At 46.2% G+C, this 24,104-nt stretch overlaps 1 protein-coding gene and 1 non-coding gene across 2 annotated transcripts; both read left to right on the plus strand.

Annotated features, from left to right (window-relative positions):
• The first annotated feature begins 4,880 nt into the window (after positions 1-4,880).
• KPNA4 (karyopherin subunit alpha 4) lies at positions 4,881-23,718 on the plus strand. The gene is made up of 17 exons (XM_038145946.1): positions 4,881-5,214; positions 12,170-12,214; positions 12,878-12,967; positions 13,055-13,084; positions 13,164-13,216; positions 13,966-14,061; positions 14,162-14,247; positions 15,898-15,984; positions 17,343-17,512; positions 17,599-17,643; positions 18,509-18,640; positions 18,817-18,945; positions 20,281-20,385; positions 20,972-21,043; positions 21,633-21,795; positions 22,500-22,594; positions 23,551-23,718. The coding sequence occupies exons 1-17, from the start codon at positions 5,146-5,148 to the stop codon at positions 23,647-23,649; spliced, it is 1,566 nt and encodes a 521-aa protein (XP_038001874.1). The 5' UTR covers positions 4,881-5,145; the 3' UTR covers positions 23,650-23,718.
• LOC119704824 lies at positions 19,257-19,540 on the plus strand. The gene has a single exon (XR_005258046.1).
• Positions 23,719-24,104: the final 386 nt, after the last annotated feature.

Here is a 24,104-nt window from a genome sequence, read left to right on the forward strand (position 1 = left end):
CTGCCAGCAGATCAGAAGTTTTTCCTTTCCTTTTAGAAATATTACTGAACTCCCCCCAAACCAGAGACAGAAGCATTTTGTTGTCCCTGTCCCACCATCAGCACTGCTACAAGGATTTGTTTGAACATGGAAAGACCACATCCCTGGATCTCCCTGACATGGCTCATTTCAGTAACCATTGCTTCATTTTTATCTCAAATGAATTTTTTCCCTTTCCTTTAATAGGAAATCGTGCTGGAAAGGCAAAGCAGCTGGACACCAGCAGGGAAGTGCAGCTCCACAATCTGCTGATGGAGGATTGATTCCTCTTCTTCTTGGGCTATTTGCAGCTGATGGATTTTTGGGATCTACTCCAGCTCTGTACCAAGGAACATTTTTGTCACTGGTCACGTCATGACCCACAAATTTGTCTGCAAAAGCTGTGATTTAGCACATGAAAAACTGAACATTCACGGGCTGAATTGTAGCAAACACACCAATGCAAATGAAAGGCAATCCCCCAATGGAATGTTGTAGGAAATAAAAAGTGATTTAAAGCGGAGTGGCTGAGATCAGAGCAGGCTGTGCTCTTGCAGAGGCACTCTGGAGCTCTGCTGATGCATTTGGCTCCTGCTCGGTGTCATGTGGAGCCCTGGGCTGAGTTCTGCTCACAGGAGCAGATGTTGGGCTGATGTGGATCAGCAAAGGGCCGCTGGAGCCGGAGGAGCTCCCTCCAGCCTGCACCCTCTGGGAGCTGGGCTGCAGCCTCTCCCCTGGAGGACACAGAATGCTGCGAGTTATCCCTGAACTCATCCCACGGCAGCTTCCAAAAAAATGAGAATAAAAATATCTAGAGGCCTTTAACTAGGAAAAAAAAAGGCTCATTAGGGGTGTTAGACATTCAGAGGTCTCGTGGGAGGAGATCCCCGAGGCAGCTGTGAGGACACAGCAGAGCCCAGGGCCCGTGGGGATGAGGCAGAGATCCCAAATAAATCAGGGCCAGAGCAGGCCCTTGGCTGCCCTAACGCCTGAGAGGGGCCAGAGCAGCTCCAGGATTTCAGCGTCCCACACAACCAAAGGGCTAGAAAGGGAAAGGCATTGAATCCTGTCGTGCTGGCAGCACCTGAAGCTGATTTTCCTTTTCAAGCCTGTGCAGTCCATTGCTTTAGGAAGCTGATTTTAAAAAGAGAGTTTTTAAGGACCGCCCTGACTGAAGAGTATTTTTCTCAATGTGCAAATACTTTTTTCAGGTTGAAAAATAGATTAAAAAATAGGTAATGGGTAATAAAAAAAATAGGTAAAAAGAGCAGAATGCAGTGTAACCAGTGGCTCTAAATGAACAAAGCCAAGGGAAGCATGCACAGGAGCTCTACAGCTTAGGAATGAAAATGTTTCTCCACAAGGGAGCAAGCCCCGAGTGAGTGTGAGCCCAGCCTGGGGACAGCAGAGCTGTCCAAGTGTCCGTGGGCCAAACCTGTGATTCCTCCTCTCATCCAAAGCACTTTGGCCAACTCCCATCAAAAATCCCCTTCAAACCTGTCTCAGCACACCAGCTGAAAGATTATTATAAAATATCCTCCCCGCTTCTTTGTTAATACCAGCTATTCCATTTGGATAAACCCCGGGATTAATGGGTGTTTTTCTGTGTGCAACACAAATCTTGGCAGCTTTACATAACATTTTGTTCCTTATAGGAGGGAGATAGGGCTATGAAAAGCCATTTGCAGGAGCTCCTTTCACCTCAGTGTACATTTAGGAAACAAATTTTATCCATTTAATATATGTTTTACTGATAGATTAGCACAAGCATCCAGATCAATTCACATCATTGCTCAAAAGAAGTGTTTAGGATAAGCTGAGAATTAAACATTTTCTAATTGCATAATGAGGTGCAAAATTCACAAACTGTGAATTGTAAACAAAACGTAAGCCCTTTGTAAAACAAATCTATCTGTTGCTTGAAGGATAGGAAGGTGAGCAGAGCCTAATTCCCACCTTTATATTTGCATTATTATTTTCCAAGCTAAAAAAGATGCAAAAAAAAATCAAAGAAGCAGAGCTTTGTTCTGTAGCATCCCATGAAGTCTGAACAGCATCATACCACGAAAATTTGTGTTTTATGCATAATTTATCTTGTTGTGGGCACCTACAGTAAAAGAACTGTAAAAAATCTGATTAATAAAAAAACTGATTTAGTAAAAACCTCATTCAGAATCAAATTTGGGTTTGTTTTTTTTTTAAAGAAAGCCCAGTGACACAGGATGGAGGATCCAGAGGGAAACCGGTGTATCCTTCAAAATTGGTCTTCTGAGGGTTTTTGCACTGCGGACCTGAGGTAAAATCAAACAGAAATAACGTGGCAATAGTTCCTCTGAGAGCCAAGCAGCTTAATTAGATTACAGCTACACAAAATGCGCTTGATTCATCTCTGATTATGCCTACAGTGAAATCACAATATGAATTATGCTTTGGATGATACCAGATCAAAAGACCACGGAAGGATTGTCTTCCTTCATAACTCAGCAAGAGCAAAGCATGTTCTGGATGTTATTATATGGAGTTACACAGAAAGGAAATGGGGTGTTAGGAAATAAATTTTACATTTTTTACATATTTTTACTTATAAATATTAGTAAATACCAATATTAAATATTCAAGTTTACGTATTTTTTACTAATATATACATAGTAAAAGCAGAAAAGTGGTGCAGCAAGGTGATTTTTGGGCAGGGCTGGATTTGGAGGAAGACTCTCCAGGGTGATTCTGTTATTTTCAGGTGGTTACTCATCCAGGAACGGGGTTGCTGCTCAGGTCAGTCTCTTTCCAGGAGCACAGAGGGAAGGGCAGCAGAGGGATGATTTCCCTGCGAGGTCACTGGCACTGCTTGGGGCACTGAGTCAGGCCAGGGTGTGCTGCCTTTCCCATTCCATCCTTCCCAGACCACAGCAAGCGGTGGGATGAGCATGTCTGGGGAAACAAAACGTGGAAAAGGTGGTGATGAAAAGGGAACTGATGGAATAAAAGGGTTTTCTTTCCTTTCATAAATTCCAGGCTGGGTCTTACACAGGGGTATTTTTTAGCATCATATTCTGACTAGTTCTGAGCACTGGGCAGGAATGGGACATGCAGTACCAGAGCCCAGTTTCATTATTCATTAGGATTTCTGCCTAATATCTAATCTAAACCTATCTCCTTTCAGTTCAAAGCCATTCCCTGTGTCCTGTCCCTCCATCCTTTGTCCAAAGTCTCTCTCCAGCTCTCCTGGAGCCCCTTTAGGCTCTGGAAGGGGCTCCAGGATCTCCCCAGAGCCTTCTCTTCCCTAGGCTGAACAATCCTAACTCTCTCAGCCTGTAAATGACACAAAGCACTAACTAAAGATACTATTTTTTAAAAAAATTATCTCTATGTAGTCTTCTACAACATTACTACATGGAAAATCCGCATTACATTTTAAAAAGTAAATAGCTGTATTTAGAAAAGGTCGTTTTTGTCCATCTAGACTGGGATGTGAAAGGGCTGCTGTCCCACAGCAGGTCTGGAGAAAAGCTTTGGATGCTGTGAGACAAGCCATGCCTGTATGGAATACCAGCGGCACTAATTAGCCCCGACTAATTTACCTTCCTCTTTTTTTATTGCAGTGACATCGCTGCTACATTTGTGCCACAGATGGGGCTGCGGTGACTCAGCTCCTGTCACTTTTGGGGTTTTTTTGGAGAACCGTCTAGAGCCAAGCCTCATTCTCTGGGAAATGTCCAGAGATAAAACACAAACAGTCTGAAAAATCATTGTGTTTTCCCCAGGAAATAAACCAAGTTCTCTTTCCTCAGTCTCTGGGGGAACTTGGTGACTTCATTTTCACACTTGGGAAAAGCATCTCCTGTCATAACTTTGACTTTTCTCAGCGAGTATCATGGAAAATGATAATGAGAGCTATCAACAGTGAAGACTTCACAGAGTTCATTTCCAATCATTTAAAAATGAGTAGAGATTACAGCAGGATCCGTGCAGTATTTATTTATTTATTTATTTATTTATTTATTTATTTATTTATTTATTTATTTATTTACATACCCTAGAGAATTCTCCTAGTAACGGCACAAAGGCCATTATTTTCCGGGTAAAATTTCAGACGTAGAAACAAAATTACCATCCCCTCTGCTCTGCAAGTGTATCTCTCTATTGCTTTCAATACTCTTTATCTTTTTTCATTAAAAATTTTAAAGTTTCTGTAGCAGCTTGTTTGTTTTGGTTTTTTTTTCTTCTTTCACTAAAAAATTCTGGGAGATTGGGAGGAAGGGGGATTACTCTTAGCGAATGCAAAGCGTAGTGAGAGGAAAGATGAAGCGTAATTTTCAGCTCCATGATGCAAAGTGTAATGAGGGGAAGGATTAAACTTAATTTTTGACTCCATGATAGAGGCAACGCAAACTTTAGCGAGGAGAAGGATTAAACTATTAACTTTGGGCTCTATGAGGGGACTGATTGTAACGTGTACTGGGGAGAGCGATTCAAGTGCCAACTATCGGCTCCATGAGGGGAGTGAACGCCAAGCGTAGCAAGCGGAAGGATTAAACTGCTAACTGTCGGCTCCACGAGGGGAACGAAGGCAAAGCGCAGTTAGGGGGAAGGATTAAAACATTAACTTCGGTCCGTTCCCGGCCGTGCCGGCAGCAGCGCAGGCGCGGGGAGCTCCCGTCCCGCCGCCCCTCCCCTCAGCCCGCAGCGCCCAAGATGGCGGCGGCGCTGAGGCGGCCCCTCCTTCCCCGCCCGCGCGCGCGCTGCGTCACCGCTCCCGCCCTCTCCCTCCCCGCCGCCATTGGCCGCGGGGCGCGCGCGGCGCAGCCAATGGGCGGCGGCGCCCAGAGCGAGGCTGGCCCCGCTCCCCCCCTCCCCTCCCTCCCCGCCTGCCTCGCTCGCCCCGTCCCTTCCCCCGCTCGGCGGCACCGGCACCGGCCCGGGCCCGCTCCGAACCGCCCGCGCCGGGCCCCGCTCCCTGCGCACCGCGCCCGGCCCCGCTCCGGGCCCCGCCACCCCGCCCCGCAGCGGCTCCCCCTCGCCCCGGCCCTTTCCGGCTCGCCGAGGCCGAGAGCGGGCCCGCCGGGCCCCCGGCGCGCTCGGGCCCGGGCGGAGGCGGAGGGGCCGCGCTCCTCCCTGGCCGCCCCCGCCATGGCCGACAACGAGAAGCTGGACAACCAGCGCCTCAAGAACTTCAAGAACAAAGGCCGCGACCTGGAGGTGAGCGCGGCGGGGCCCGGCCTGAGCCGCGGGGAGGCGGGAGCGGCGCTGCCGGGCGGGGAGGGAGGAGGGAGGGAGGGAGGAAGGAGCCGCCGAGGCCGCGCTGCGGGCCGGGCGCGGCCGGGCCCGGGGGCTCCCGGCGAGGGGCAGCGGCCGGGCCCGGGGGCTCCCGGCGAGGGGCAGCGGCCGGGCCCGGGGGCTCCCGGCGAGGGGCAGCGGCCGGGCCCGGGGGCTCCCGGCGAGGGGCAGCGGCCGGCTCGCTCCGGGGCTCCGCGGCCCCTCGGGCCCGGCGGCGGCCGCGGCTCCTCCCGGGCTCGGGCCGGCCCTGCCCCAGCGGCCCCGCTGCGGCGTGGGCCCGCCGGAATTGCTGCGGGAACAATCGCTCCGAGCGGCCCCTAAAAGCCTGAGTCAGGATTAGGGCCCGGTTGGGTGTTCTGCTGCGTGTCTCCAGGATACCCGGTGGAATAAATAACGCCCGAACTTTCATAGCAAGAGTATTTTATTTTAAAATATACTTTTTCTCTCTCTCTTTTTTTTTTCTTTATATTTCTGCTTTCTCAGATAGTTGAGAAGCCGTTCTGGTCTGTAGTGCAGAGCCCCTGAACTTTTTGGTGGTTCAATTATTTGAGCTGCGAAGGTGCTTCCTAAACACAGCAGGATACATAATTAACTTGGGGTTTCCTTAGGAAATAGTCAAATTTTAAACTAGGTATCAATCCTCGCCTTTAAACACTCGGCCAGGAGTGCTGGTCGGAGCTAAAAATTGTCTGTTCAGGGTTCTGGACAATAATTTTTGGTGTTCTCATGGCTGCTTTTTACGGGCCTCAAATCGTCCCTTGTGTTTTCCGTGATATTCCAGTGTTATATATGAATACATTACAATGTTTCAAAAGTAAAAACTCCTTTATGTTCCCTGTATTAATTTAAACGTCAGCCAAGTTTCCCAGAAGTCTGTAACACCTGGCTTTTTAACCTGTCCAGTTAGATTGATAAAACAGTTTATTACTCAGTTACGTCCAAACTTTTGGCAAAAAAATATTGGGAGTGGGAATAATTAATTGCTCTGTTTGCTAGCAGGGTTCTGAGGTAAGCCCTTGCCTTCGATACTAATTTGTTTGAATATAAATTTTGTTACCACCGAATTATAGGAAGGCATCTTTAGGACTGCACGCAGAATGTGCCAGTGCAGTGAAAAATGGGATTCGGGAGTGGGCACAGGTGGAATTCAGGTGCTTTGGTGCAGCGTTGTGAGGGAAGAGGGCAGAAGTAGGGAAGGTTCAAGATGGACACGCAGGTAGCAGCACGTGGGAGTGTGTCAGAAGGCAGGCAGGCTCTTCAGTCGTTCTTTTTTTTAATTTGCTGCAGCACTGAAATGCCTTTTTCCACAGCCCAAACCCACTGCCGGGCCGTGTTAAATTTTAGAGAGTGACATTTATCCAGCAAATCCTGGAGCACATGCCTGCTCCCTAAAATAACCGCGGTGCAGGGCTATTTTTCATACAATAGCTCAGGCTTCTGGCTGTCCCTGCTGCTCATTAACTGCTTACACATCACCCTGGCCGTCAGGCTGGGGGAATTGCTGCTGCCCACTCCCAGCCCAGCTCCAAAATCCAGCTTGCAGGGCTGCTTGGGCAGAAAGTTGTGTATTTATTTGGCAGAGGAAGCCAACATTTGATCTTTATCTCCTTCACTCCTCCCCCTTTTTTATCTGCGCTGAAATTCTCGTTGGCCCTGGGTTGTTTTTACAAAGCCATCATTTTTTTTAACATTTTCCATGACAGTTTACCCCTAGAGAAATGAGAAATCACCCTAATTTTGGTGAGTGCCAAATGGAGAGGTTTCTAGAGGTTGTGAAAGGTTGCCATGTTGTGAATTGCAAACTTCCTAAAAATGTTATCTCTTAATTCCATGTGCTCACATCAGTCCATTGACAGTTACAGTTCCTGTCACATTGTCCTTCCCTTCCAGGTTTTACATATTCACAGGAAGTTCTTGTATTTCTGACCAAAATCAGGGAATTTCCTACTTTTTATCCCCTAAAGCCCCAAACATTATTCACCTTTTTGGATACTCTAATTGTTTGATTTCTTTCCCTCAATACGCTTCTAAAAACACAAATTCTGGCCAGGAAAAAAGAGGGGGGAAAAAGAAAACAAACCCCAACAGGAGCACCTGTTTTACATAAGATGTTTGACAAAATTCCTTCGTATGCTGAAGTCTTGGGCAAACATTTCCTGCACGGGCACGTTGTGAATAATTGCTGCCGTGCGTTTGGAGGTGACAGATTGCTGGTGACACTGGGAATCCAGGGAGATTCCTTGTCCTGTCCCTGCTTTCTGCTCCTGCCCAAAGGAATACAAAGGTGTAATAAAGTTTGTGGTAGTAATTTGGAGCTGAGGCAGCACCTCTGGGGGGATTGAAGATTCCTGGTTAGTGCTTGCAATGGTTTTTTTTAGGGTCTTCAAGATTTTAGAGCTGTGGGGGGAAAATAGAATTGGTTCAGCACAAAGAGGAGCCTTCAAAAGTGCAGAAGTGGCCACAGGTTTTAACCTCCAGCCCAGAGTCTGACTTGGAGAAGGGCTTATCTGGTCTCTGAAATGAAATTATGCAAATAGTGATCCATTAGGGAGTGGGGCAAGGTGACTTTTTTCATCTTGTCTTCAGTGAGGAACAGGTTTTCCTTGGGCTTTGTTGTTCCCCTTGGATGAGAAAGGTTGAGCTGGTTTTTACTGGTTTTTGTGGGGATGGCTGTGCTGACACATCCAACCTTTGCTGTTAATGGTGACACCACAGATCTTGGAATTAAATACCAGATCTTCACTATGCAAAGGCCAGATAAGTCCAAACTGATCATTGTGGCCGGGCTAGAGTTTTATGGACAAATAGAGTTTAAATAACACCTCTTTAGCCCTGCATTTAGGGGTCTTGATTTGGGGAGGTTTGCAGAGCTTTGGGGTGTTTTATTTGCTTCATTTTCTTTCATCTGGTGATTGAACATTTCATTTTCTCTTGGTGATTGTTGCCTGCTGCAGCGTTGCAATCTGACTGACATTTAGAGGTTTTTTTTAAAATGAAATAAAAAATATTTCCTGCATTTTATTTCTCTGGAAATCCTGGAAGAATCTGCTGAATCTTTTCTCCCCTGCCTCACCTGTGTTGCTGGGCAGGAGATTAAGGATTGCTTGAACAGGGCCAGCACAGGAGAGGTGTTAAATCGAGATTTCTGCTCTGCAATTGAGAGATGCATGAAGGGAAATGATGATAATTCTGTGATGCAGAGCACTTCAAAACTAATTTTGGAGCAGCCATTGCATCAAGATGCTTGAAGATCAGTAATGTCAGGATTTTAAGAGTTGCCAGCATCATTCACTGGACTTCAAAAATGCCAATATTTTTTGAGAACACCAAGGAAGCTCTAGGGGAGTGAAGGAAAGGTGGTGGTGTGAGATATATTGAATATTGCAGGTACTTTGGAGCTTTTCAGCCCTTCCTGTATCCCACACAAAATAGTCTGCTTGGGATTAAATATGGAAGAACTGAAGGAGAGCAGGAATTTCACTCAGTGAGATAAAAATAGGTTCCTTTAAGCTGACTTGGAGTTCTGTGGTGAAGCTCATCCATCTTGTCACTTTCAAACGATACTGAGATATTTGTTTAAGGCATTTTCTCTGCCATGCACAGCATCTCCAGGAAAAATGGGCCTGGTGGCACACGTGATGCCATATTGATTTTTATTTTTTCATCTGGAACTCAGGCTCCCATTTTCATTCTGAAGGTGCTCTGTGACTTCTGGGGGCATCTTGGGTTGGCTTTATGATCCCAAAGCATTTTTATCAGTGGTCCCTAGAGCAGATTTCACTGCTCCACTTTGGAATTGAGATAGGATTTGTATAGGAGGGGAATAATGGATGGGGGAGGGCCTGCATCACTGGCTGTAACTGAGGAAAAAGAGTCTGTTTTCACTAGTCTGTTCCCTGTGGGGTGTGTTTTGTTTTTATTTGGAGTCCCAGACCTCACTGGTGCTGGTAGCAACTTCCTGGGAAGGAAGGAAGGAAGGATGGCACAACCAGCTCATTTTTTATTTACAATAACTGTTGACTTTGCAGTTCCCCAGCAGAAACAATGTGCCCTTGGAGAGCATTCCCTGGGATGAGAGCAGCAGCCGGAGTTCTACAGTTACTCCTGCGCTGTCAGACCTCCCTGGTGGAAGCCTAGAAACGGAGGGGAACATTTTAGAACAGCAAAAAAACCCCACCCCAGGCAGAAGTGAGCACAGGCTGAGTTCCTGACCCCTTCGGGGAAGGGATCCCATTCCAGGATCCCATTCCAGGTGTGTTCAGGAAGGGCTGGTGCATCCCAGCTGCTTGAAAACCCCCAGAATGTCCCAGGATCCTGCAGGCATCACCACCAGGAGATTTTAGTGATAAGCTGAAGGGCTCAGTCATGACTAATGGTCAGAAATAGCCCTTATGATAAATCTGAAGCTAAATATAATTGAAAAAAGGAGGATGGAGGGGTGGCCGTGGCAGGCCGACAGAAATAGATCGGATCATTTGATTTTTGATGTAGCAAATGACAAACAGGACCCAGTGCCTGAGAGAGCCACGTGAATTCCTGACAGAGTGGGGCATGCTTTTCAACTGGAGCCCTTCCCTGGCCTCTCTGGGCTCTGCTGTAAAGCCCTTTCTGGTCAGAGTGGTTTCCTGTGCTGGTGTGAGCTGGGAGCTGATTCAGATAGCTCAGCTCTCCCCCAGAGCAGGAGTAACTCCCCACGTGCCAGGGCACCCCCATCCCTCGTCTCTGCCCTTTCAGCTGCTCTCCAAAAGGCTGCACGAGTCCATCCTGGCTCTGCTTGGCATTTTGCTCTCTCCAGACTCTTCCATCTCTAGCTGGGGTGGTGGCATTGGGAAATCCCGAGGCAGAGCTGACTTCAGTTCTCATTTGTTGAGCTTTTCCTGCTCCTCAGAGGATGAGCAGTGCCAGGTTGCCCTGTAACTATTCTGTCAACAGACTCTGTTTACACAGAGAGTGATTTTAGTGGAGCCAGGCTTTGGTAAATCGTGCTTCAGAGTGACTTCACTGGTGGCTTGTCTTTCATGTGAAGGCTTTTGTGATTCCAAGGTGTGCAGGCAGGAATTCAGGCAAGGCCTGTCAGCTTGTGGCAGGAGGGAGAACTTTCTTCCTGTCCCAGCAGAGAATCCTTTAAAGTCTGATCACCTGCAGATAGTTTTTTGAGTAAAGAATTTTCTAAATGACACATCTGAGGATTTTCTTGTTGTGGTATTTGTTCTGGTCCCTCTCAGTTCTCTCTTGGTGAGCAGCAGCTTTGCTCTGAGCAGCAGTGTCACCCCTGGGGTCTGGGAAGAGCCACCCCTCTCCCAGGCGGCTTTTGGGTGGGAATGCTGATTTTGCTGGCCTGTGCTTTGGGAAGGTGTTAAAGCCCCGTGAGATCATCAGGGGCGTGGTACAGTTCTGCAATCTGATTATCTGAGGCTCTCCTCACATTATTTTATCTTGGACGTGCCAGATCAGTGGAGTTTGGAGAGAACCCGGAGTACCCGAGCCAGGCGGGAAGCTGCAGCATCTTTGCAAAGCCTGGAAGTGCTGGGAGGGATCCAGCAGTGGATCAGCTTCTCCTGGAGCTCAGAGAAACATCCCCGCAGTGGTTCCTGCCTTCCCTCTGCTCTTCAGAGCTGCAGCCACTGTCCTGGGGGTTGGGCATTGCTGGGGGATCCCAGGCTGTGGCATGTTCCCACATCCCTGAGGATCGCAGGCCTTTAACACCTTCCCGAAGCACAGGCCAGCAAAATCAGCATTCCCACCCAAAGGCTGCCCGGGAGAGGGGTGGCTCTTCCCAGACCCCAGGGGTGACGCTGCTGCTCGCAGCAAAGCTGCTGCTGCCACAGAGACAATTGAGTGGGACCAGAACAAATATTACAACAACAACAAAAAAGCCTCAGCTCCTCTGTTGAGGCTCTCCCGGGTTGCTGCAGCTGCCCCTGGCGCTTTGCCTTTTCCAGAGCAGGAAGCTGTCATGGGGGAGGTTGGGTTTTCCCCTCAGCCCCTGTAAAGTTCTGCCCCCAAGCAGCAGGGAACCATCCCTGCTTTGCCACTTGTTCCTCTCCTTAACCTTTTTCTTCGGGGAGTGCAGTGCCGTGCTCAACTGAAATTTGATTTGATCAACTGCACCTTCTTTTTAATAATAAGAAGAATAATGAAGAAAAATGCTTTGAAAGTGAGGTTTTAAGGCTTATCTTCAGATCTTGCTGTTCAGGAGGTTCCTTTTCCTTCTGTCCTGTGCTTGGGGACTTCCAGCTTTCCCTGGGCTTGTCACAATAAAAATGGAGTTGTTTGGAATTTTGCTGTTCTCATTCTCTGCGGAGTTCAAGGTGTAGAATAAAATCATTCCCGACTGATTTATTTCTGTTTTCACTGCACTAGCACAAGCAGCAATAAACCAATTTATGTGTATTTACAATTGATGTTTTACCCCGAGTACTGTCAATGGCAGCTGTAGAGAAAATGACAAAAAATACTGCTCTTAGAATGTCAAAGGTTCTAATTTATAAATAATAGCTCTGGAACTCAGCTTTGCTTGCAGGTCTCTTAATCTGAGCTTCTTTGTAAAGTCATTTTACTGTTAGATTGCCATGGTCCTTTTAGTGCTTATGGTGTTGTTTCATGCTTTCCTTTCCATTTTGCCCTTTGAAAAATATGATTTTATTCCTAATTGCTTTTTTCCTCAACTTGAAGACTTAGGAGAATGTTTTACTATGAAATAACAGAAATATTGTAGTTATTTCCATTTCCTGTAGGATTTCTACTTTTATAATGAAAGTTAAACCCTGTGTGTAAAAGTTTTGTTAAAAGTGCATGAACTGAAATAGTTGTACAGGAACTTTTTTAATTGATCTAAATTCAGATTATAATTGTTTTTTATCTTTATTCTTTCCAGACTATGAGAAGACAAAGAAATGAAGTTGTCGTGGAGTTGAGAAAGGTGAGATGAGCCGGAGATTTTATCCTTTTATTTTATAAAATTATTCTCACCAAGTGGGATTTGACTTGGTTGTTCCTCTGATGAAATGTAAGAGTTTTCATTGAAGACTCCAAAGTTCTGAAGTTATGGGAGTTCCACAGCTTTTGTCCTGAAAACCAGGAGTTTATTTGTAACCTAATTAAGGGAATCATTCTGGCACCTCAAGAGGTTTTTAAAGATTTGGTTTTTCCTTTGAAAATCAGCTGTTCCTGCTCATCTGCAGGCAGAAAATTACTGCCTTACAATCAAGTGTGGAAGAGTGTGAAGGTAAAACTGGAATTGTTGGAAAAAAGGAATCACAACTGGAATTCTTTTTCTTCTGAGCTGAACAGAAAACCTCTGGGAATTCCCGTGTCTTGTTGGAAATGATGACAAATAAACTGGAATGTTGATGGATGTGTGCACATCAAGCTTCCAGCACAAGCTGGGTGCAGGATTTTTAAGGAAGAATTCCCCAAATGTGCTTCTCTGGGCAGTCCTTCCCAACTGTTTTTGGGAAATTTAAGTGTCAGTGATGGTGTGTTTGTGATTGTTTAAAACAGAAGCTTCTCTTCCTTTGTTAACCCCCCCACATCCATCCCCTAAATCGAGGTTTTAAAGGCATTCCACCATTTTTTCTTTCAGAACAAACGAGATGAGCATCTCCTAAAGAGAAGGAATGTTCCCCATGAAGATATCTGTGAGGATTCTGATGTGGATGGGGACTTCAGAGTGGTAAGAATAAACTTGAAGTAATTTCTTCTTTTTGCATCCTTAAGAGACATCTGGAATTTCTGACTGCTTCTTGTCTCTGTTTTCTAGCAAAACACTTCATTGGAGGCAATAGTACAGGTAAGAACTATTACATTCTTGGAATATTCTTCATGGCATGATGCCAGATGGGTGTAAAATCTATTTTCTCTTATTTTAGAATGCTTCAAGTGACAACCAGGGTATTCAGTTAAGTGCTGTGCAGGCAGCAAGGTAAGAACACGCTTTGCTCAAATATCCTGATTTTATTCTTATTTTGTCACGCTCTTAATGTCAGAAAATGTGTTCTAGCTTAACTGAAATTGTATTAATTAAGAGATTTTTAAAAGGAAAATCGAACTTTAAAGAAACACAGAACTTTAAGGAACACACAGACCTTTTCAGTAGTGTGGATTTCCTTTACACATAAATACCTGCATTTATTTTGGTGCAAGCTTGATGCTTCTCCCAGAGTAAAATACAAACTTTAAAGGACTGTAAAATCCTTGGCTCTAAGTGCAGACAGAGCTGAGTGTCTCCTTTGCTGGGTGCAGAAGGAAGAAGCTGGAGGGGTTGGAACTGAACAACTCTTATCTTTTATTTTCCTGGCTGGTGATAAACTTCCAGAGGGGAGAAAGCACGGAATGAGGTGACCCATGGATGTAATGGCTTTGCTTTTCCAGTGGCTCAGTAATTTCACTTTGGGGGATTATTTTCACTTAAAGAGGAGGAAACAAATCCTGTGGGTCTGTGGGAGGAGGAGAGAAGCCCTTGGGAAGGAATTCCCAGCCCAGCAGCCTTGCCAGGAGCAGTTGGGTTGTTGGGGCTCCACTGGAGATTCCCAAACTCAACCACAGGGAGCCTTTACTGAGCTGCTCCAGTGGCAGCACTATCCCTGTTTGAGGGGAAGCTGGATTTAACGATTCCCTGCTCTTTTCCAGGCGGGATTTGTCAGTGATTTGGTTTTTTGTCCATTTTTGCAGGAAGCTGCTGTCCAGTGACCGCAATCCACCCATTGACGACCTAATAAAATCAGGAATATTACCTATCTTAGTGCACTGTCTTGAAAGAGATGACAAGTGAGTGCTGCCCAGACTCACACGCTGCCCCGGTTCCTGCTGTTCAGCTGGTGTGCCCCTGAGCTGGGTGATAACCACTGTGGTTTTTCTTTGTCTGCAGTCCTTCCTTACAGTTTGAGGCTGCGTGGGCTCTGACAAACATTGCCTCTGGAACCTCGGAGCAAACCCAGGCTGTAGTTCAATCCAGTGAGTCCTGCAGGGGCATCTGCTTCATCCACCCTGGGGTTTGGTTGGGATCAGGGTGGGATCAGGCTGTCAGTCCTCCCTGAAGGAGCTGCTGCCAGGTGTTTACCTCACACACCTGGTTTTGCCTTCATTTCCTCAGGGGTTAAACCCACTTGGGTTTCCTAATGCTGAGCAACAGCTGGAAACTCAACATATCTTAGCAGAGTTGGTATCTGCTGGCTTCCAGCTTTCAAACTTGAAAAAAACCTCACCCAAAAACTGGGAATAAAACCAAAGAACCCCTCTGAAAAGCTCCCTGTGGTGAAGAGGGAAGAATATTCACGGACCGGGGGTGCCTGACACTGAACTCTGCCAAAACCAAGATGAATTACAAAACCTGTCCTTCCTATTTTGGGGCATCTGAAACGTGGGAAGGAATTGTTGTTGGAATCTGAACTACCAGGCAGAGCAGACTTTGTTCTGGACTCCAAGCAGGTCCTGAAGCAGAGCTTCTGTTGCTAAATCAGAACGAAGTGGGGCAGGGTTTTTAACTGAGTGAACAAACCAGAGCTTCTTGAAGAATCAAAGATACAGTGAAATGAGTTCTTCCTAAAGTTTAAGAAAAAAATACACAAAATTTACGTTGTCTGCAAGATCAGTTGCTTCTGTTTCTGCAAACTTGGTGTTAAGAGCCTGTGAACTTTGATATAATTTGATTTTCACTCTCACAGGATGTACCTTTGGTAATACTTTTATCTTTTTCTCCATCCTCTTCCTTTCCCAGCTGCAACCTGAGTTTTCTTTGGGAAATGTAATTAATAGATAATCTATCCCATCCCTGATCTAGGACACTTTAAATCTAATTTACCAGTGGATTGAGCACTTTTCCAGTGGTTTCTATAGGTCTGTGTTGCACTCTGTTAGTCAATTTAATAGCTGTGATATATGAAATTATGATTTATTTCCATTTAAATGATGCTTTTTTGTAATTTCTCCATGAGAAATTGTTAATCTGCTTGCTGGAGATATTTTTTCTCCTTGCATACAGGCACTGTAAATACCTTTATTTAGCAGGAAATCCGAATCCTGCTGATTAGTTGTTTCTCTAGTAAACACATTTTACATTAAGCAAAAAATTGAACTAAAAATTTGAAATTTCTCTTGAAATTCATGAAATAAATGGGTTCCTTACAGACTGGGCTGTTGTGTAAGCAAGCACCAAGTGCTGGGGGAGAATAAAACAGAATCAATCCTGTACATGTGGATTTCTTTCCTGCCCTCTTCCTACATTCCCCCTCCATCCCTGCTTATTCTGCAGTTGCTCCATTGGAGTGCCCGAGTTTGGTCTCTGTTGTTCCTTTGCGCTTGGGGCTGCTGCATAACTTAGCAGAGAATTTCTGAATTCAGTCAATGGAACTAAATTTGGATCCTGACAAGCTTCAGTAAACTTGAGACCTGCAAACAGATGAAATGTCAGGGGTTTAATGCTCTCAAGTGCAGCAGAGGAAGGATCATTGCAGTGTTTTATTTGAGTATCGCCTGGGAAATTAGCGAAGCTTTGGCCAGTTCCTAACAGGAGAAAAGTCTCACGTGAGGGTTAATTCTGTGCATCATTTGCTCTTTGGAGATGCATTTTTAACCATTTCCCTGGGTTATGCTTGTGCCTTTCAGATGCTGTGCCGCTCTTCCTGAGACTGCTGCATTCACCTCATCAAAATGTTTGTGAGCAAGCAGTGTGGGCTCTAGGAAATATCATAGGTGGGTCTCCTCCTGCCAGCACCTCCCTCTGGGGGTGTTTTATTAATTATTGTTACTCCTGCCACCTCCAAATTCTGGGGGTGTTTTATTAATTATTGTTACTCCTGCCACCATCACCCTCTGGGGGTGTTTTATTAATTATTGTTACTCCTGCCACCTCCAAATTCTGGGGGTGTTTTATTAATTATTGTTACTCCTGCCACCATCACCCTCTGGGGGTGTTTTATTAATTATTGTTACTCCTGCCACCATCACCCTCTGGGGGTGTTTTATTAATTATTGTTACTCCTGCCACTGTCACCCTCTGGGGATGTTTTATTAATTATTGTTACTCCTGCCACCATCACCCTCTGGGGGTGTTTTATTAATTATTGTTACTCCTGCCACCTCCAAATTCTGGGGGTGTTTTATTAATTATTGTTACTCCTGCCACCTTCACCCTCTGGGGATGTTTTATTAATTATTGTTACTCCTGCCACCATCACATTCTGGGGATGTTTTATTAATTATTGTTACTCCTGCCACCTTCACCCTCTGGGGATGTTTTATTAATTATTGTTACTCCTGCCACCATCACATTCTGGGGATGTTTTATTAATTATTGTTACTCCTGCCATCACCAAATTCTGGGGGTGTTTTATTAATTATTGTTACTCCTGCCACCTCCAAATTCTGGGGGTATTTTATTAATTATTGTTACTCCTGCCACCATCACATTCTGGGGGTGTTTTATTAATTATTGTTACTCCTGCCATCACCAAATTCTGGGGGTGTTTTATTAATTATTGTTACTCCTGCCACCTCCAAATTCTGGGGGTGTTTTATTAATTATTGTTACTCCTGCCACCATCACCCTCTGGGGGTGTTTTATTAATTATTGTTACTCCTGCCACCATCACCCTCTGGGGGTGTTTTATTAATTATTGTTACTCCTGCCATCACCAAATTCTGGGGGTGTTTTATTAATTATTGTTACTCCTGCCACCTCCAAATTCTGGGGGTGTTTTATTAATTATTGTTACTCCTGCCACCATCACCCTCTGGGGGTGTTTTATTAATTATTGTTACTCCTGCCACCTCCAGCCTCTGGGGATGTTTTATTATTGTTTGGAAATTGTGTCTGGGAGTTTTCAGGAATATGTTTGGCTCTCGCTGTTCTTGGTGGTCTGGTGTTGTCTGCCACCCCTTTCCCTTACCCACCACCATAAATCTGTAAACGATGGGATGGATGTTTTCTGTTAAACTCTGTAAACGATGGGATGTTTTCTGTTAAACTCTGTAAACGATGGGATGTTTTCTGTTAAACTCTGTAAACGATGGGATGTTTTCTTTCCAACACCCCTGCTTGTGTCCCGCAGGTGACGGACCCCAGTGTAGAGATTATGTCATTAGCCTTGGAGTAGTGAAGCCCCTGCTGTCCTTCATCAGCCCCTCCATCCCCATCACCTTCCTCAGGAACGTCACCTGGGTGATGGTGAACCTGTGCCGCCACAAAGACCCCCCTCCACCGATGGAGACCATCCAGGAGGTGATGGCAGGGCTCTGCAGGGGCTGGGCTCCAGCTGGGCTTTGCCTGCTCCCAGAATAACCCTCAGGTGTTTCTCTCCCCCTCAGATCCTGCCAGCGCTCTGCGTTTTAATTCACCACACGGATGTAAATGTGAGTGACCCCTCTTGAAGCCCCTTCCAGCTTCTGCTGTGGTTTTTGAGCTGAAATGTAAAATAAAATGAAAATCTGTGATGTTCCCTTTGGTTAGGAGAAGCTTCTGGGGATGTCTATTAACTGCTTCTTTTAAAACACTGGTGTTATTTTTAAATAGTGATGTTTTGTCCCTGGTATTTCTGTCTTTGCAAGTGTTTATTTGCATGTACTTTCCCTGCACTTGTAACTGCAACCGCTTTCTATTTTTATTTCTGTGAGCGTTCATTCACAGAGAAATACAGGAATTTTTTGCCTGGCACTATAATTTGTAATTAAAATCTGTGAATGGAATAAAAAGCAGTGTGTGCTGCACATGTCAAGTGGCAGGGTTAGCTGTAACTTCTGAGGTGTCAAATATGAAATCGTTACTTAAGAGTGAAGTAAATGAGCAAAACTTCGTTGAAATTATGGAATGAGTCAGCTTTTTGTCTGAACATAAATCAGAATTTAAGATTAATTCTTTGCTTCCAAAAGAAGCTGTAGCTGAGTTAATGGCAACAGTGCTCTGCAAAAAATATGTCTGTATAAACTTTACAATTCCTGTAGTAATTATGTGACTTCATTTCTTGTCTCTGAGGAGGTGAAATGAAGTTTATTAGGATTTTGGAAATTCCTGTATTGGTGAGCCAGTCAAGAGCTGCCAGCTGAAACAACACTCGCTCAATATTTTTGCCAGCTGTAGTTGGAATGTTCACATTTGCTGCTGCTTGAACCCGCTGCTCTGCACGTGAATGCGCTCAGATATTAATTGCAATTAGCTGTCAGCGTGTCCATCCACGTGCCTCATTCTGGAGCTGTGTCTGTGCTGCTTTGTGTCCTGCAGATATTGGTAGATACAGTCTGGGCCCTCTCCTATCTCACGGATGCTGGCAACGAGCAGATCCAGATGGTGATAGACTCTGGAATTGTCCCTCACTTGGTTCCTCTGCTCAGCCACCAGGAGGTCAAAGTCCAGGTGAGTTTGGAGCACGCAGAGCGAGCGACCCCAAACTGTGCTACTGCCCAAAATGCTTCCTTTTTACAGCTCACGTCGAAATGTAAGAAATATTTTTTCCCTGTGTGCTGGGGCATTTGCATAGAACCCTTTCTTTGCCGAGGAGTTTGTTTTGAAAGGAAATGTTTTGTTTTCAGACGGCTGCACTGAGAGCCGTGGGGAACATCGTCACTGGCACCGATGAGCAGACACAGGTGGTTCTCAACTGTGAAGCTCTCTCACATTTCCCAGCACTTCTGACACATCCCAAAGAAAAAATTAATAAGGTGAGCAACACCAGGGATTGTACCTGATGGAGAACTTTTATATCTGGCTGAGCTGGGGTTCCACGTTGTGTAGTGCCACAAAGAGGTGAATAATCGACTCCTTCCACCAGCTTGTGGCAAATTTCAGCAAATACTGGTTTTTATCTGGAAATTAATATCACAGGGAAGTCTCCTAGGAGCTGCAGACTCGTGCTTGACAGGAATGTCAATGTTTGTTGGAATCAAAGCTTTCTCTTGTCAATCTGGCTGTTGACTTGTGTAGGAGTGCTCAGCACACACAATGTCACCCTCGTGAGTGACCCTGACTCTCTCAGAAGTGATGACACGGAGATGGTTGGCTGTGTTTGGATGGAGTGTGTGTGAGAGGGGATTGAGGCAGGGCTGGGGGGCTGTGTGGGGTGTGTGTGGGTGTGTGGGGGCTCTCGTGGGGGCACTGATGGCAGTGCTGAGCCAGGAGTGCATCTGAGGCGTGTTGGGCACCTCGGGGCCCCTCTGCAACACAGCCTGTGATTAAAGCCCCAGAAGAGCCCACCAGGAGAGCCCCAGGCAGCCCAGATGTCTCCAGGGTCACCAGTGATCCTGTGATCTGATCTCAGAGAGTCAGTGAGGGAGGCTGAACCCTGCTGAAGCTTGTTTTGAAATCCTCAGCTGTAAAGTTCTCATTCAGGGAGGCTGAGAAGGGAATTGAATGGTGGAGGATTGCTAGGAAGGGAGAAATCTGTCTGCTGGAGGATTTTAAAAGGTTGGTACTCTGAATATACTTAAAATTCTATTTAAAAGTGTTACTTGTTGATTAAAGTTTGGATTCCCACTCGGAAAGGGAGGTGAGGGAGGGGCTGTGGGGGAGAGACCTGTTCTTGGGGAGCAGAGTCCTGGGCTCGTGGACAGAATGAGCACAAAGAGTCATAAACTTCAGAGTATTGTTAAAAACCAAGTGTTTAATTCATAGTGCTGCATTTTCCTGGAGCTAAGAGGAGCCATTAGGAAGGAGGTAAAGATCTGTCTTGTCTGGAATACAGGAATTGTCAGGCATCAGCTGAGACCTGCTGATGGCAGTGCTGGAAGCAATCAGAAATGCTCATTTGGCATTTTCTGTCTCCAAATAATTTCTCCTTTTAATTGGAAGTATTTGGTTGAAGCTGGTAACAGTGAAAGGCTGAGGAGTCTTGTGGAGCCTCCTGAGGTGAGATTGTCCCCTTGGTTTGTCTCAGCAAGAATTCAGCTCTGCACAATCGAGCTGATGGGATGCTGGGTGCTGTTCAAGTGGCCAGTGGCAGTGGACATGAGTGATGCAGAATCCTCCTGTGCATTAATTCCCGGTGTTTTATTTTGCAGGAAGCAGTGTGGTTCCTGTCTAACATCACTGCAGGAAACCAGCAGCAAGTTCAGGCAGTAATAGATGCAAACCTTGTTCCAATGATAATCCATCTTCTAGATAAGGTCAGATCCCAAGCCTTGGTGGTGGGCTTCAAACCCTGCATTCCTTTCCAGCTCCTGGTGTCTTTTGAAAAGTGACTTCCCAAACCACTCTGTGCTCCCCAGGATCTGCTGTGGCAGAAGGACAGCAAAAGCAGGCGGGAGTTATTTAAGGGAAAAGACAAATAACCCAGGGCTGGTCACAAATGGCTCTGTTAATTGCCAATTTATTGATCTGTGAGAAACAATTGGAGACTTTTCCCTGCAATCCCAGCCTGAGTGCTGCAGCAGCCCAGCTGCAGCCTGTGCAGGGCTTTATCACAGCTCGCCCTGGGCTCAGCTGCCCTGCAGGGTGTGACAGCTGCTGATAAGGGCTGGCAGAGTGCAGGGCTGCAGCTCTTGTCTGCCTTGATGTAAACAGCTTCCCTTCCCTGGCAGTTGTGGGGAAGGGATGAGCACGGGGAGGAACAGGACAGGATGGATTTGTTACCTCCCACTAAAGGCTGCGGTGGCACCTTGCAGAGGGCTCTGTAACCAATGCAGCTTTGGTGGGAATCCTGCCTGACACAAACCCTGCGATGACTCCTCCTGTCTCTGGTTGTGCTTCCAGGGGGATTTTGGGACTCAGAAAGAAGCTGCTTGGGCAATAAGCAACTTAACAATCAGTGGGAGAAAAGACCAGGTGAGTGCAGCTCTGGGAAAACTTCCATTGCCTCTCTGGGGAGGTGCTGGGGTTACGGGTGTCTCTGTTCCTTCTCTGTTCAGTACTTTCCCTTCTCATGGGATTTAAGAGTGACCTCCCCTTGTTTTGGGGTGACCTGAGGTCAGGAGCATCCCTGGGGTTTGTTGGGATGAGTGATTTCAGTCAGGCTCTGATGGGATTCTCAAGCATTCCACATTTCCTTTTACCTTTTCCCCCACACCATCGGCGTGTGATCATTAAAGGGTCAGTAACCCATGAGCAGGACACACAACCCCTCGTAAGCCCAGAGTAAGAGATTTGTAGCAGGGTTGGGGTGGTGCTGTCACTCTTCAGAGGTGAGGCTGAAACTCCTTATCTACACTGAAAAATTCACAATATTTGCTCCTTGAGTGTTGTAAATCTCAAATCTGTTTGTTAATACCCAAATGTTTCCCAGAAAGGGGTCCTGGGGTGGCCACTGCAGAGAGCTCTGGGCTGGGTGGGTGCTTTGGGTGCTGGGGCTGGCTGGGATGTGCTTGCCCGTGCTGCTGCCACGTTCCTGCTGTAACTCTTGGCTTTCCCCCCTCAGGTGGCTTACTTGATTCAACAAAATGTAATTCCTCCCTTTTGCAATTTGCTGACAGTAAAAGATGCACAAGTTGTGCAAGTGGTTCTGGATGGACTAAGTAATATATTAAAAATGGCTGAAGAGGAAGCAGAAACCATAGCCAATCTTATAGAAGAGTGTGGAGGTAGGAGCTGCAAGATTTTAAATAACTTTTCCAGGGATTGCTGCTTTGGCATCCTGCTTCTGTTGGGTTTGTTGTTGGCACAGATCTTTTAAGCAAACCTGTTTCAAAGCACCCTTTCTGTGCCTATCAGGTGAATATCCACAGCTTTTCCTAAGTTCATGATCAAATGAAATGTGGAGGAGCAGGATGATGGCAGTAAAGTTCATTAGGTGCTAACTTTGTAACAGTCTGCACATTAGACAAATTAGTCTAATTAACAGAAACTGAATTAGTCAGAGTGGGGGTGATGTGCTTACCTTGATCATGCACGAGTCATGTCCAGGTGAACTTGGAAAAAGTAGTTCTACATACAGTGGTTGTGAAAATGTAATAACTTTAATTTCCTGGTGCATTTGAGACTTTCTCCATATTCTTTGTGGTTTAAGTTGACTGAAACTTTCCAGGGATGAAAGAACAGTGATATTGAACTTGGGCACGGGTAAAAACTGTGGGATTTGTTAACATGGAGTAGAATAACCCTTAAAATACCAAACCTATGTACTGAGCTTCTGTGTTTATATGTATAAAATACATATAAACGTGCCAGGTGGGTTTAACAGCATTTTATTCATAACCAGATCATTCATAACTCTGTTCCCAATGCATCTTTTAATTTCTTTGTGTCTGGATTTGGCGTTCTGAGATCTCTTGTGTGTCGGTTGCAGGCCTGGAGAAAATTGAACAGCTACAAAACCATGAAAATGAAGACATCTACAAACTGGCTTATGAGATCATTGACCAGTTCTTCTCCTCAGATGATGTGAGTGTGCAGTTCCCTGCCGTGGGCTCATTGTTTTCATGTACAAATCTGCAGGAGAAAGGCAGCAGCCCCGGGCTGGGCTCAGGGAACAGTTTGAGCCCTCGTGTGAACCCCCTGCAGCTCCTGCCATTGCTGCTGAGGACGCATCTAAAGAAGATCTGATGCCTAATTTAAGCCTCATCTCTAGGGATTAAAATCCCAGGCTGTGAATAGTTCCCTGAACTCTCAGCTTGACATTTCCCATTTGATAAGCTCCCTGCTGACTCCAGGGCTGAGGCTGCTGCTCCAGAAACAAAGCAGCTGGAATATCTGAATGACTCCAGGGTGGAACGTGCTGATCGGGAACGTCGTTCCCATGTCAGGCACGGAACTGAAATCAAAGGCAGGGCTGGTTTGTGAGCACTTCCAGGCAGGAAGTTGATTGCAGAGAGGGGAAGGACAGCCCTGGCAGTCTGTGCCATGCAGGGAGGGTTTCCTGCTGGCTCCAGCACTGCAGAAATACTGGGGTTCAGCTGCATCCGTGGCCTGTTGTCTCTCGGAAGGTTACATTTTGTGCTGGATTTCACTTGATGTGAGCAGTAAGAGCCAAGTCTTGTGTTGCAACTCAACCTTGGCATTTACAGCTGGACTTGGAATTTAATCCAACGTCAGTTTGGGCTTAGTCCTGCCTTGGCTTATTGGTGCTGGTCTCCTGAGAGCTGGGACAGTTTCTGAGACTGCCAGAAGGTTTTCCAGGAGAGACAATTGTGTCAGCGAGAGGGTTTGGGGTGCCACGCAGCACTCCCTGCCAAATGCAAGCCAAAACATTTGGGTTTAAATCACTTCATTTTAGTGCTGTCGCTGGATGAGGGGAGGGATGGCAGGAGGTGAAGAGAGAGCTGCTTTTGGGATGGGGCAGCTGCTGTGTGGGGAGGCTGTGTGGTGTCCCCGCTCACCGTGTCCCCGTTGCGTTCCAGATTGATGAAGATCCAAGCCTCGTTCCAGAAGCGATCCAAGGCGGAACGTTCGGTTTCAATTCATCTGCCAACGTGCCAGCAGAAGGGTTCCAGTTTTAGAGTGGTATTTTGGAAGTTTAGGTACAATGCAGCACTGAATAAAAAAAAAAAAAAGGTTTGATCCATCAATCTTGGCTCGTGGGATCCGCTGCTGCATTAAATCGGGAAAGTAAATGTGAAGATTTCATTTGGAATCACAGAAAAGCCCAAATGAAGTCAAGATGGCGAGTGGGTGCGAGTGAGAATGAGTGGCAAAATGTAACGACAAACTTCACACTGAATGCTTCTTTAGATTGTTCAAAGAAAAAAGGGCTACAGGTCACAGATCTTCAGTGCCTGAGAAGGAACACCGCCCTCCCGGAGCGGCGGGGGGCCGCAGTACTCTCATCATCAGCCTCGTAAGCATCAGAGAGCAGGATGCCCACAGCGCAGGGAGAGGAGCCAGGCCTTGCTCTGCAGCCCCGTGTGAATGGCAGCGTGCAGTGCGTGTCTGCAGCAGCGTGGAGTGTGTGTCT

Source organism: Motacilla alba, chromosome 9 (genome assembly GCF_015832195.1).
Source record: "Motacilla alba alba isolate MOTALB_02 chromosome 9, Motacilla_alba_V1.0_pri, whole genome shotgun sequence".
NCBI classification, from domain to species: Eukaryota; Metazoa; Chordata; class Aves; order Passeriformes; family Motacillidae; genus Motacilla; species Motacilla alba.

Bases quoted from the DNA above. Each gene is read 5' to 3' on its own strand.
- KPNA4 (XM_038145946.1), top strand. From the start codon at position 5,146: ATGGCCGACAACGAGAAGCTGGACAACCAGCGCCTCAAGAACTTCAAG. The intron at 14,248-15,897 runs GTGAGTCCTGCA...TGTGCCTTTCAG, and splicing joins CCAGGCTGTAGTTCAATCCA to ATGCTGTGCCGCTCTTCCTG. The intron at 17,644-18,508 runs GTGAGTGACCCC...TGTGTCCTGCAG, and splicing joins TTCACCACACGGATGTAAAT to ATATTGGTAGATACAGTCTG.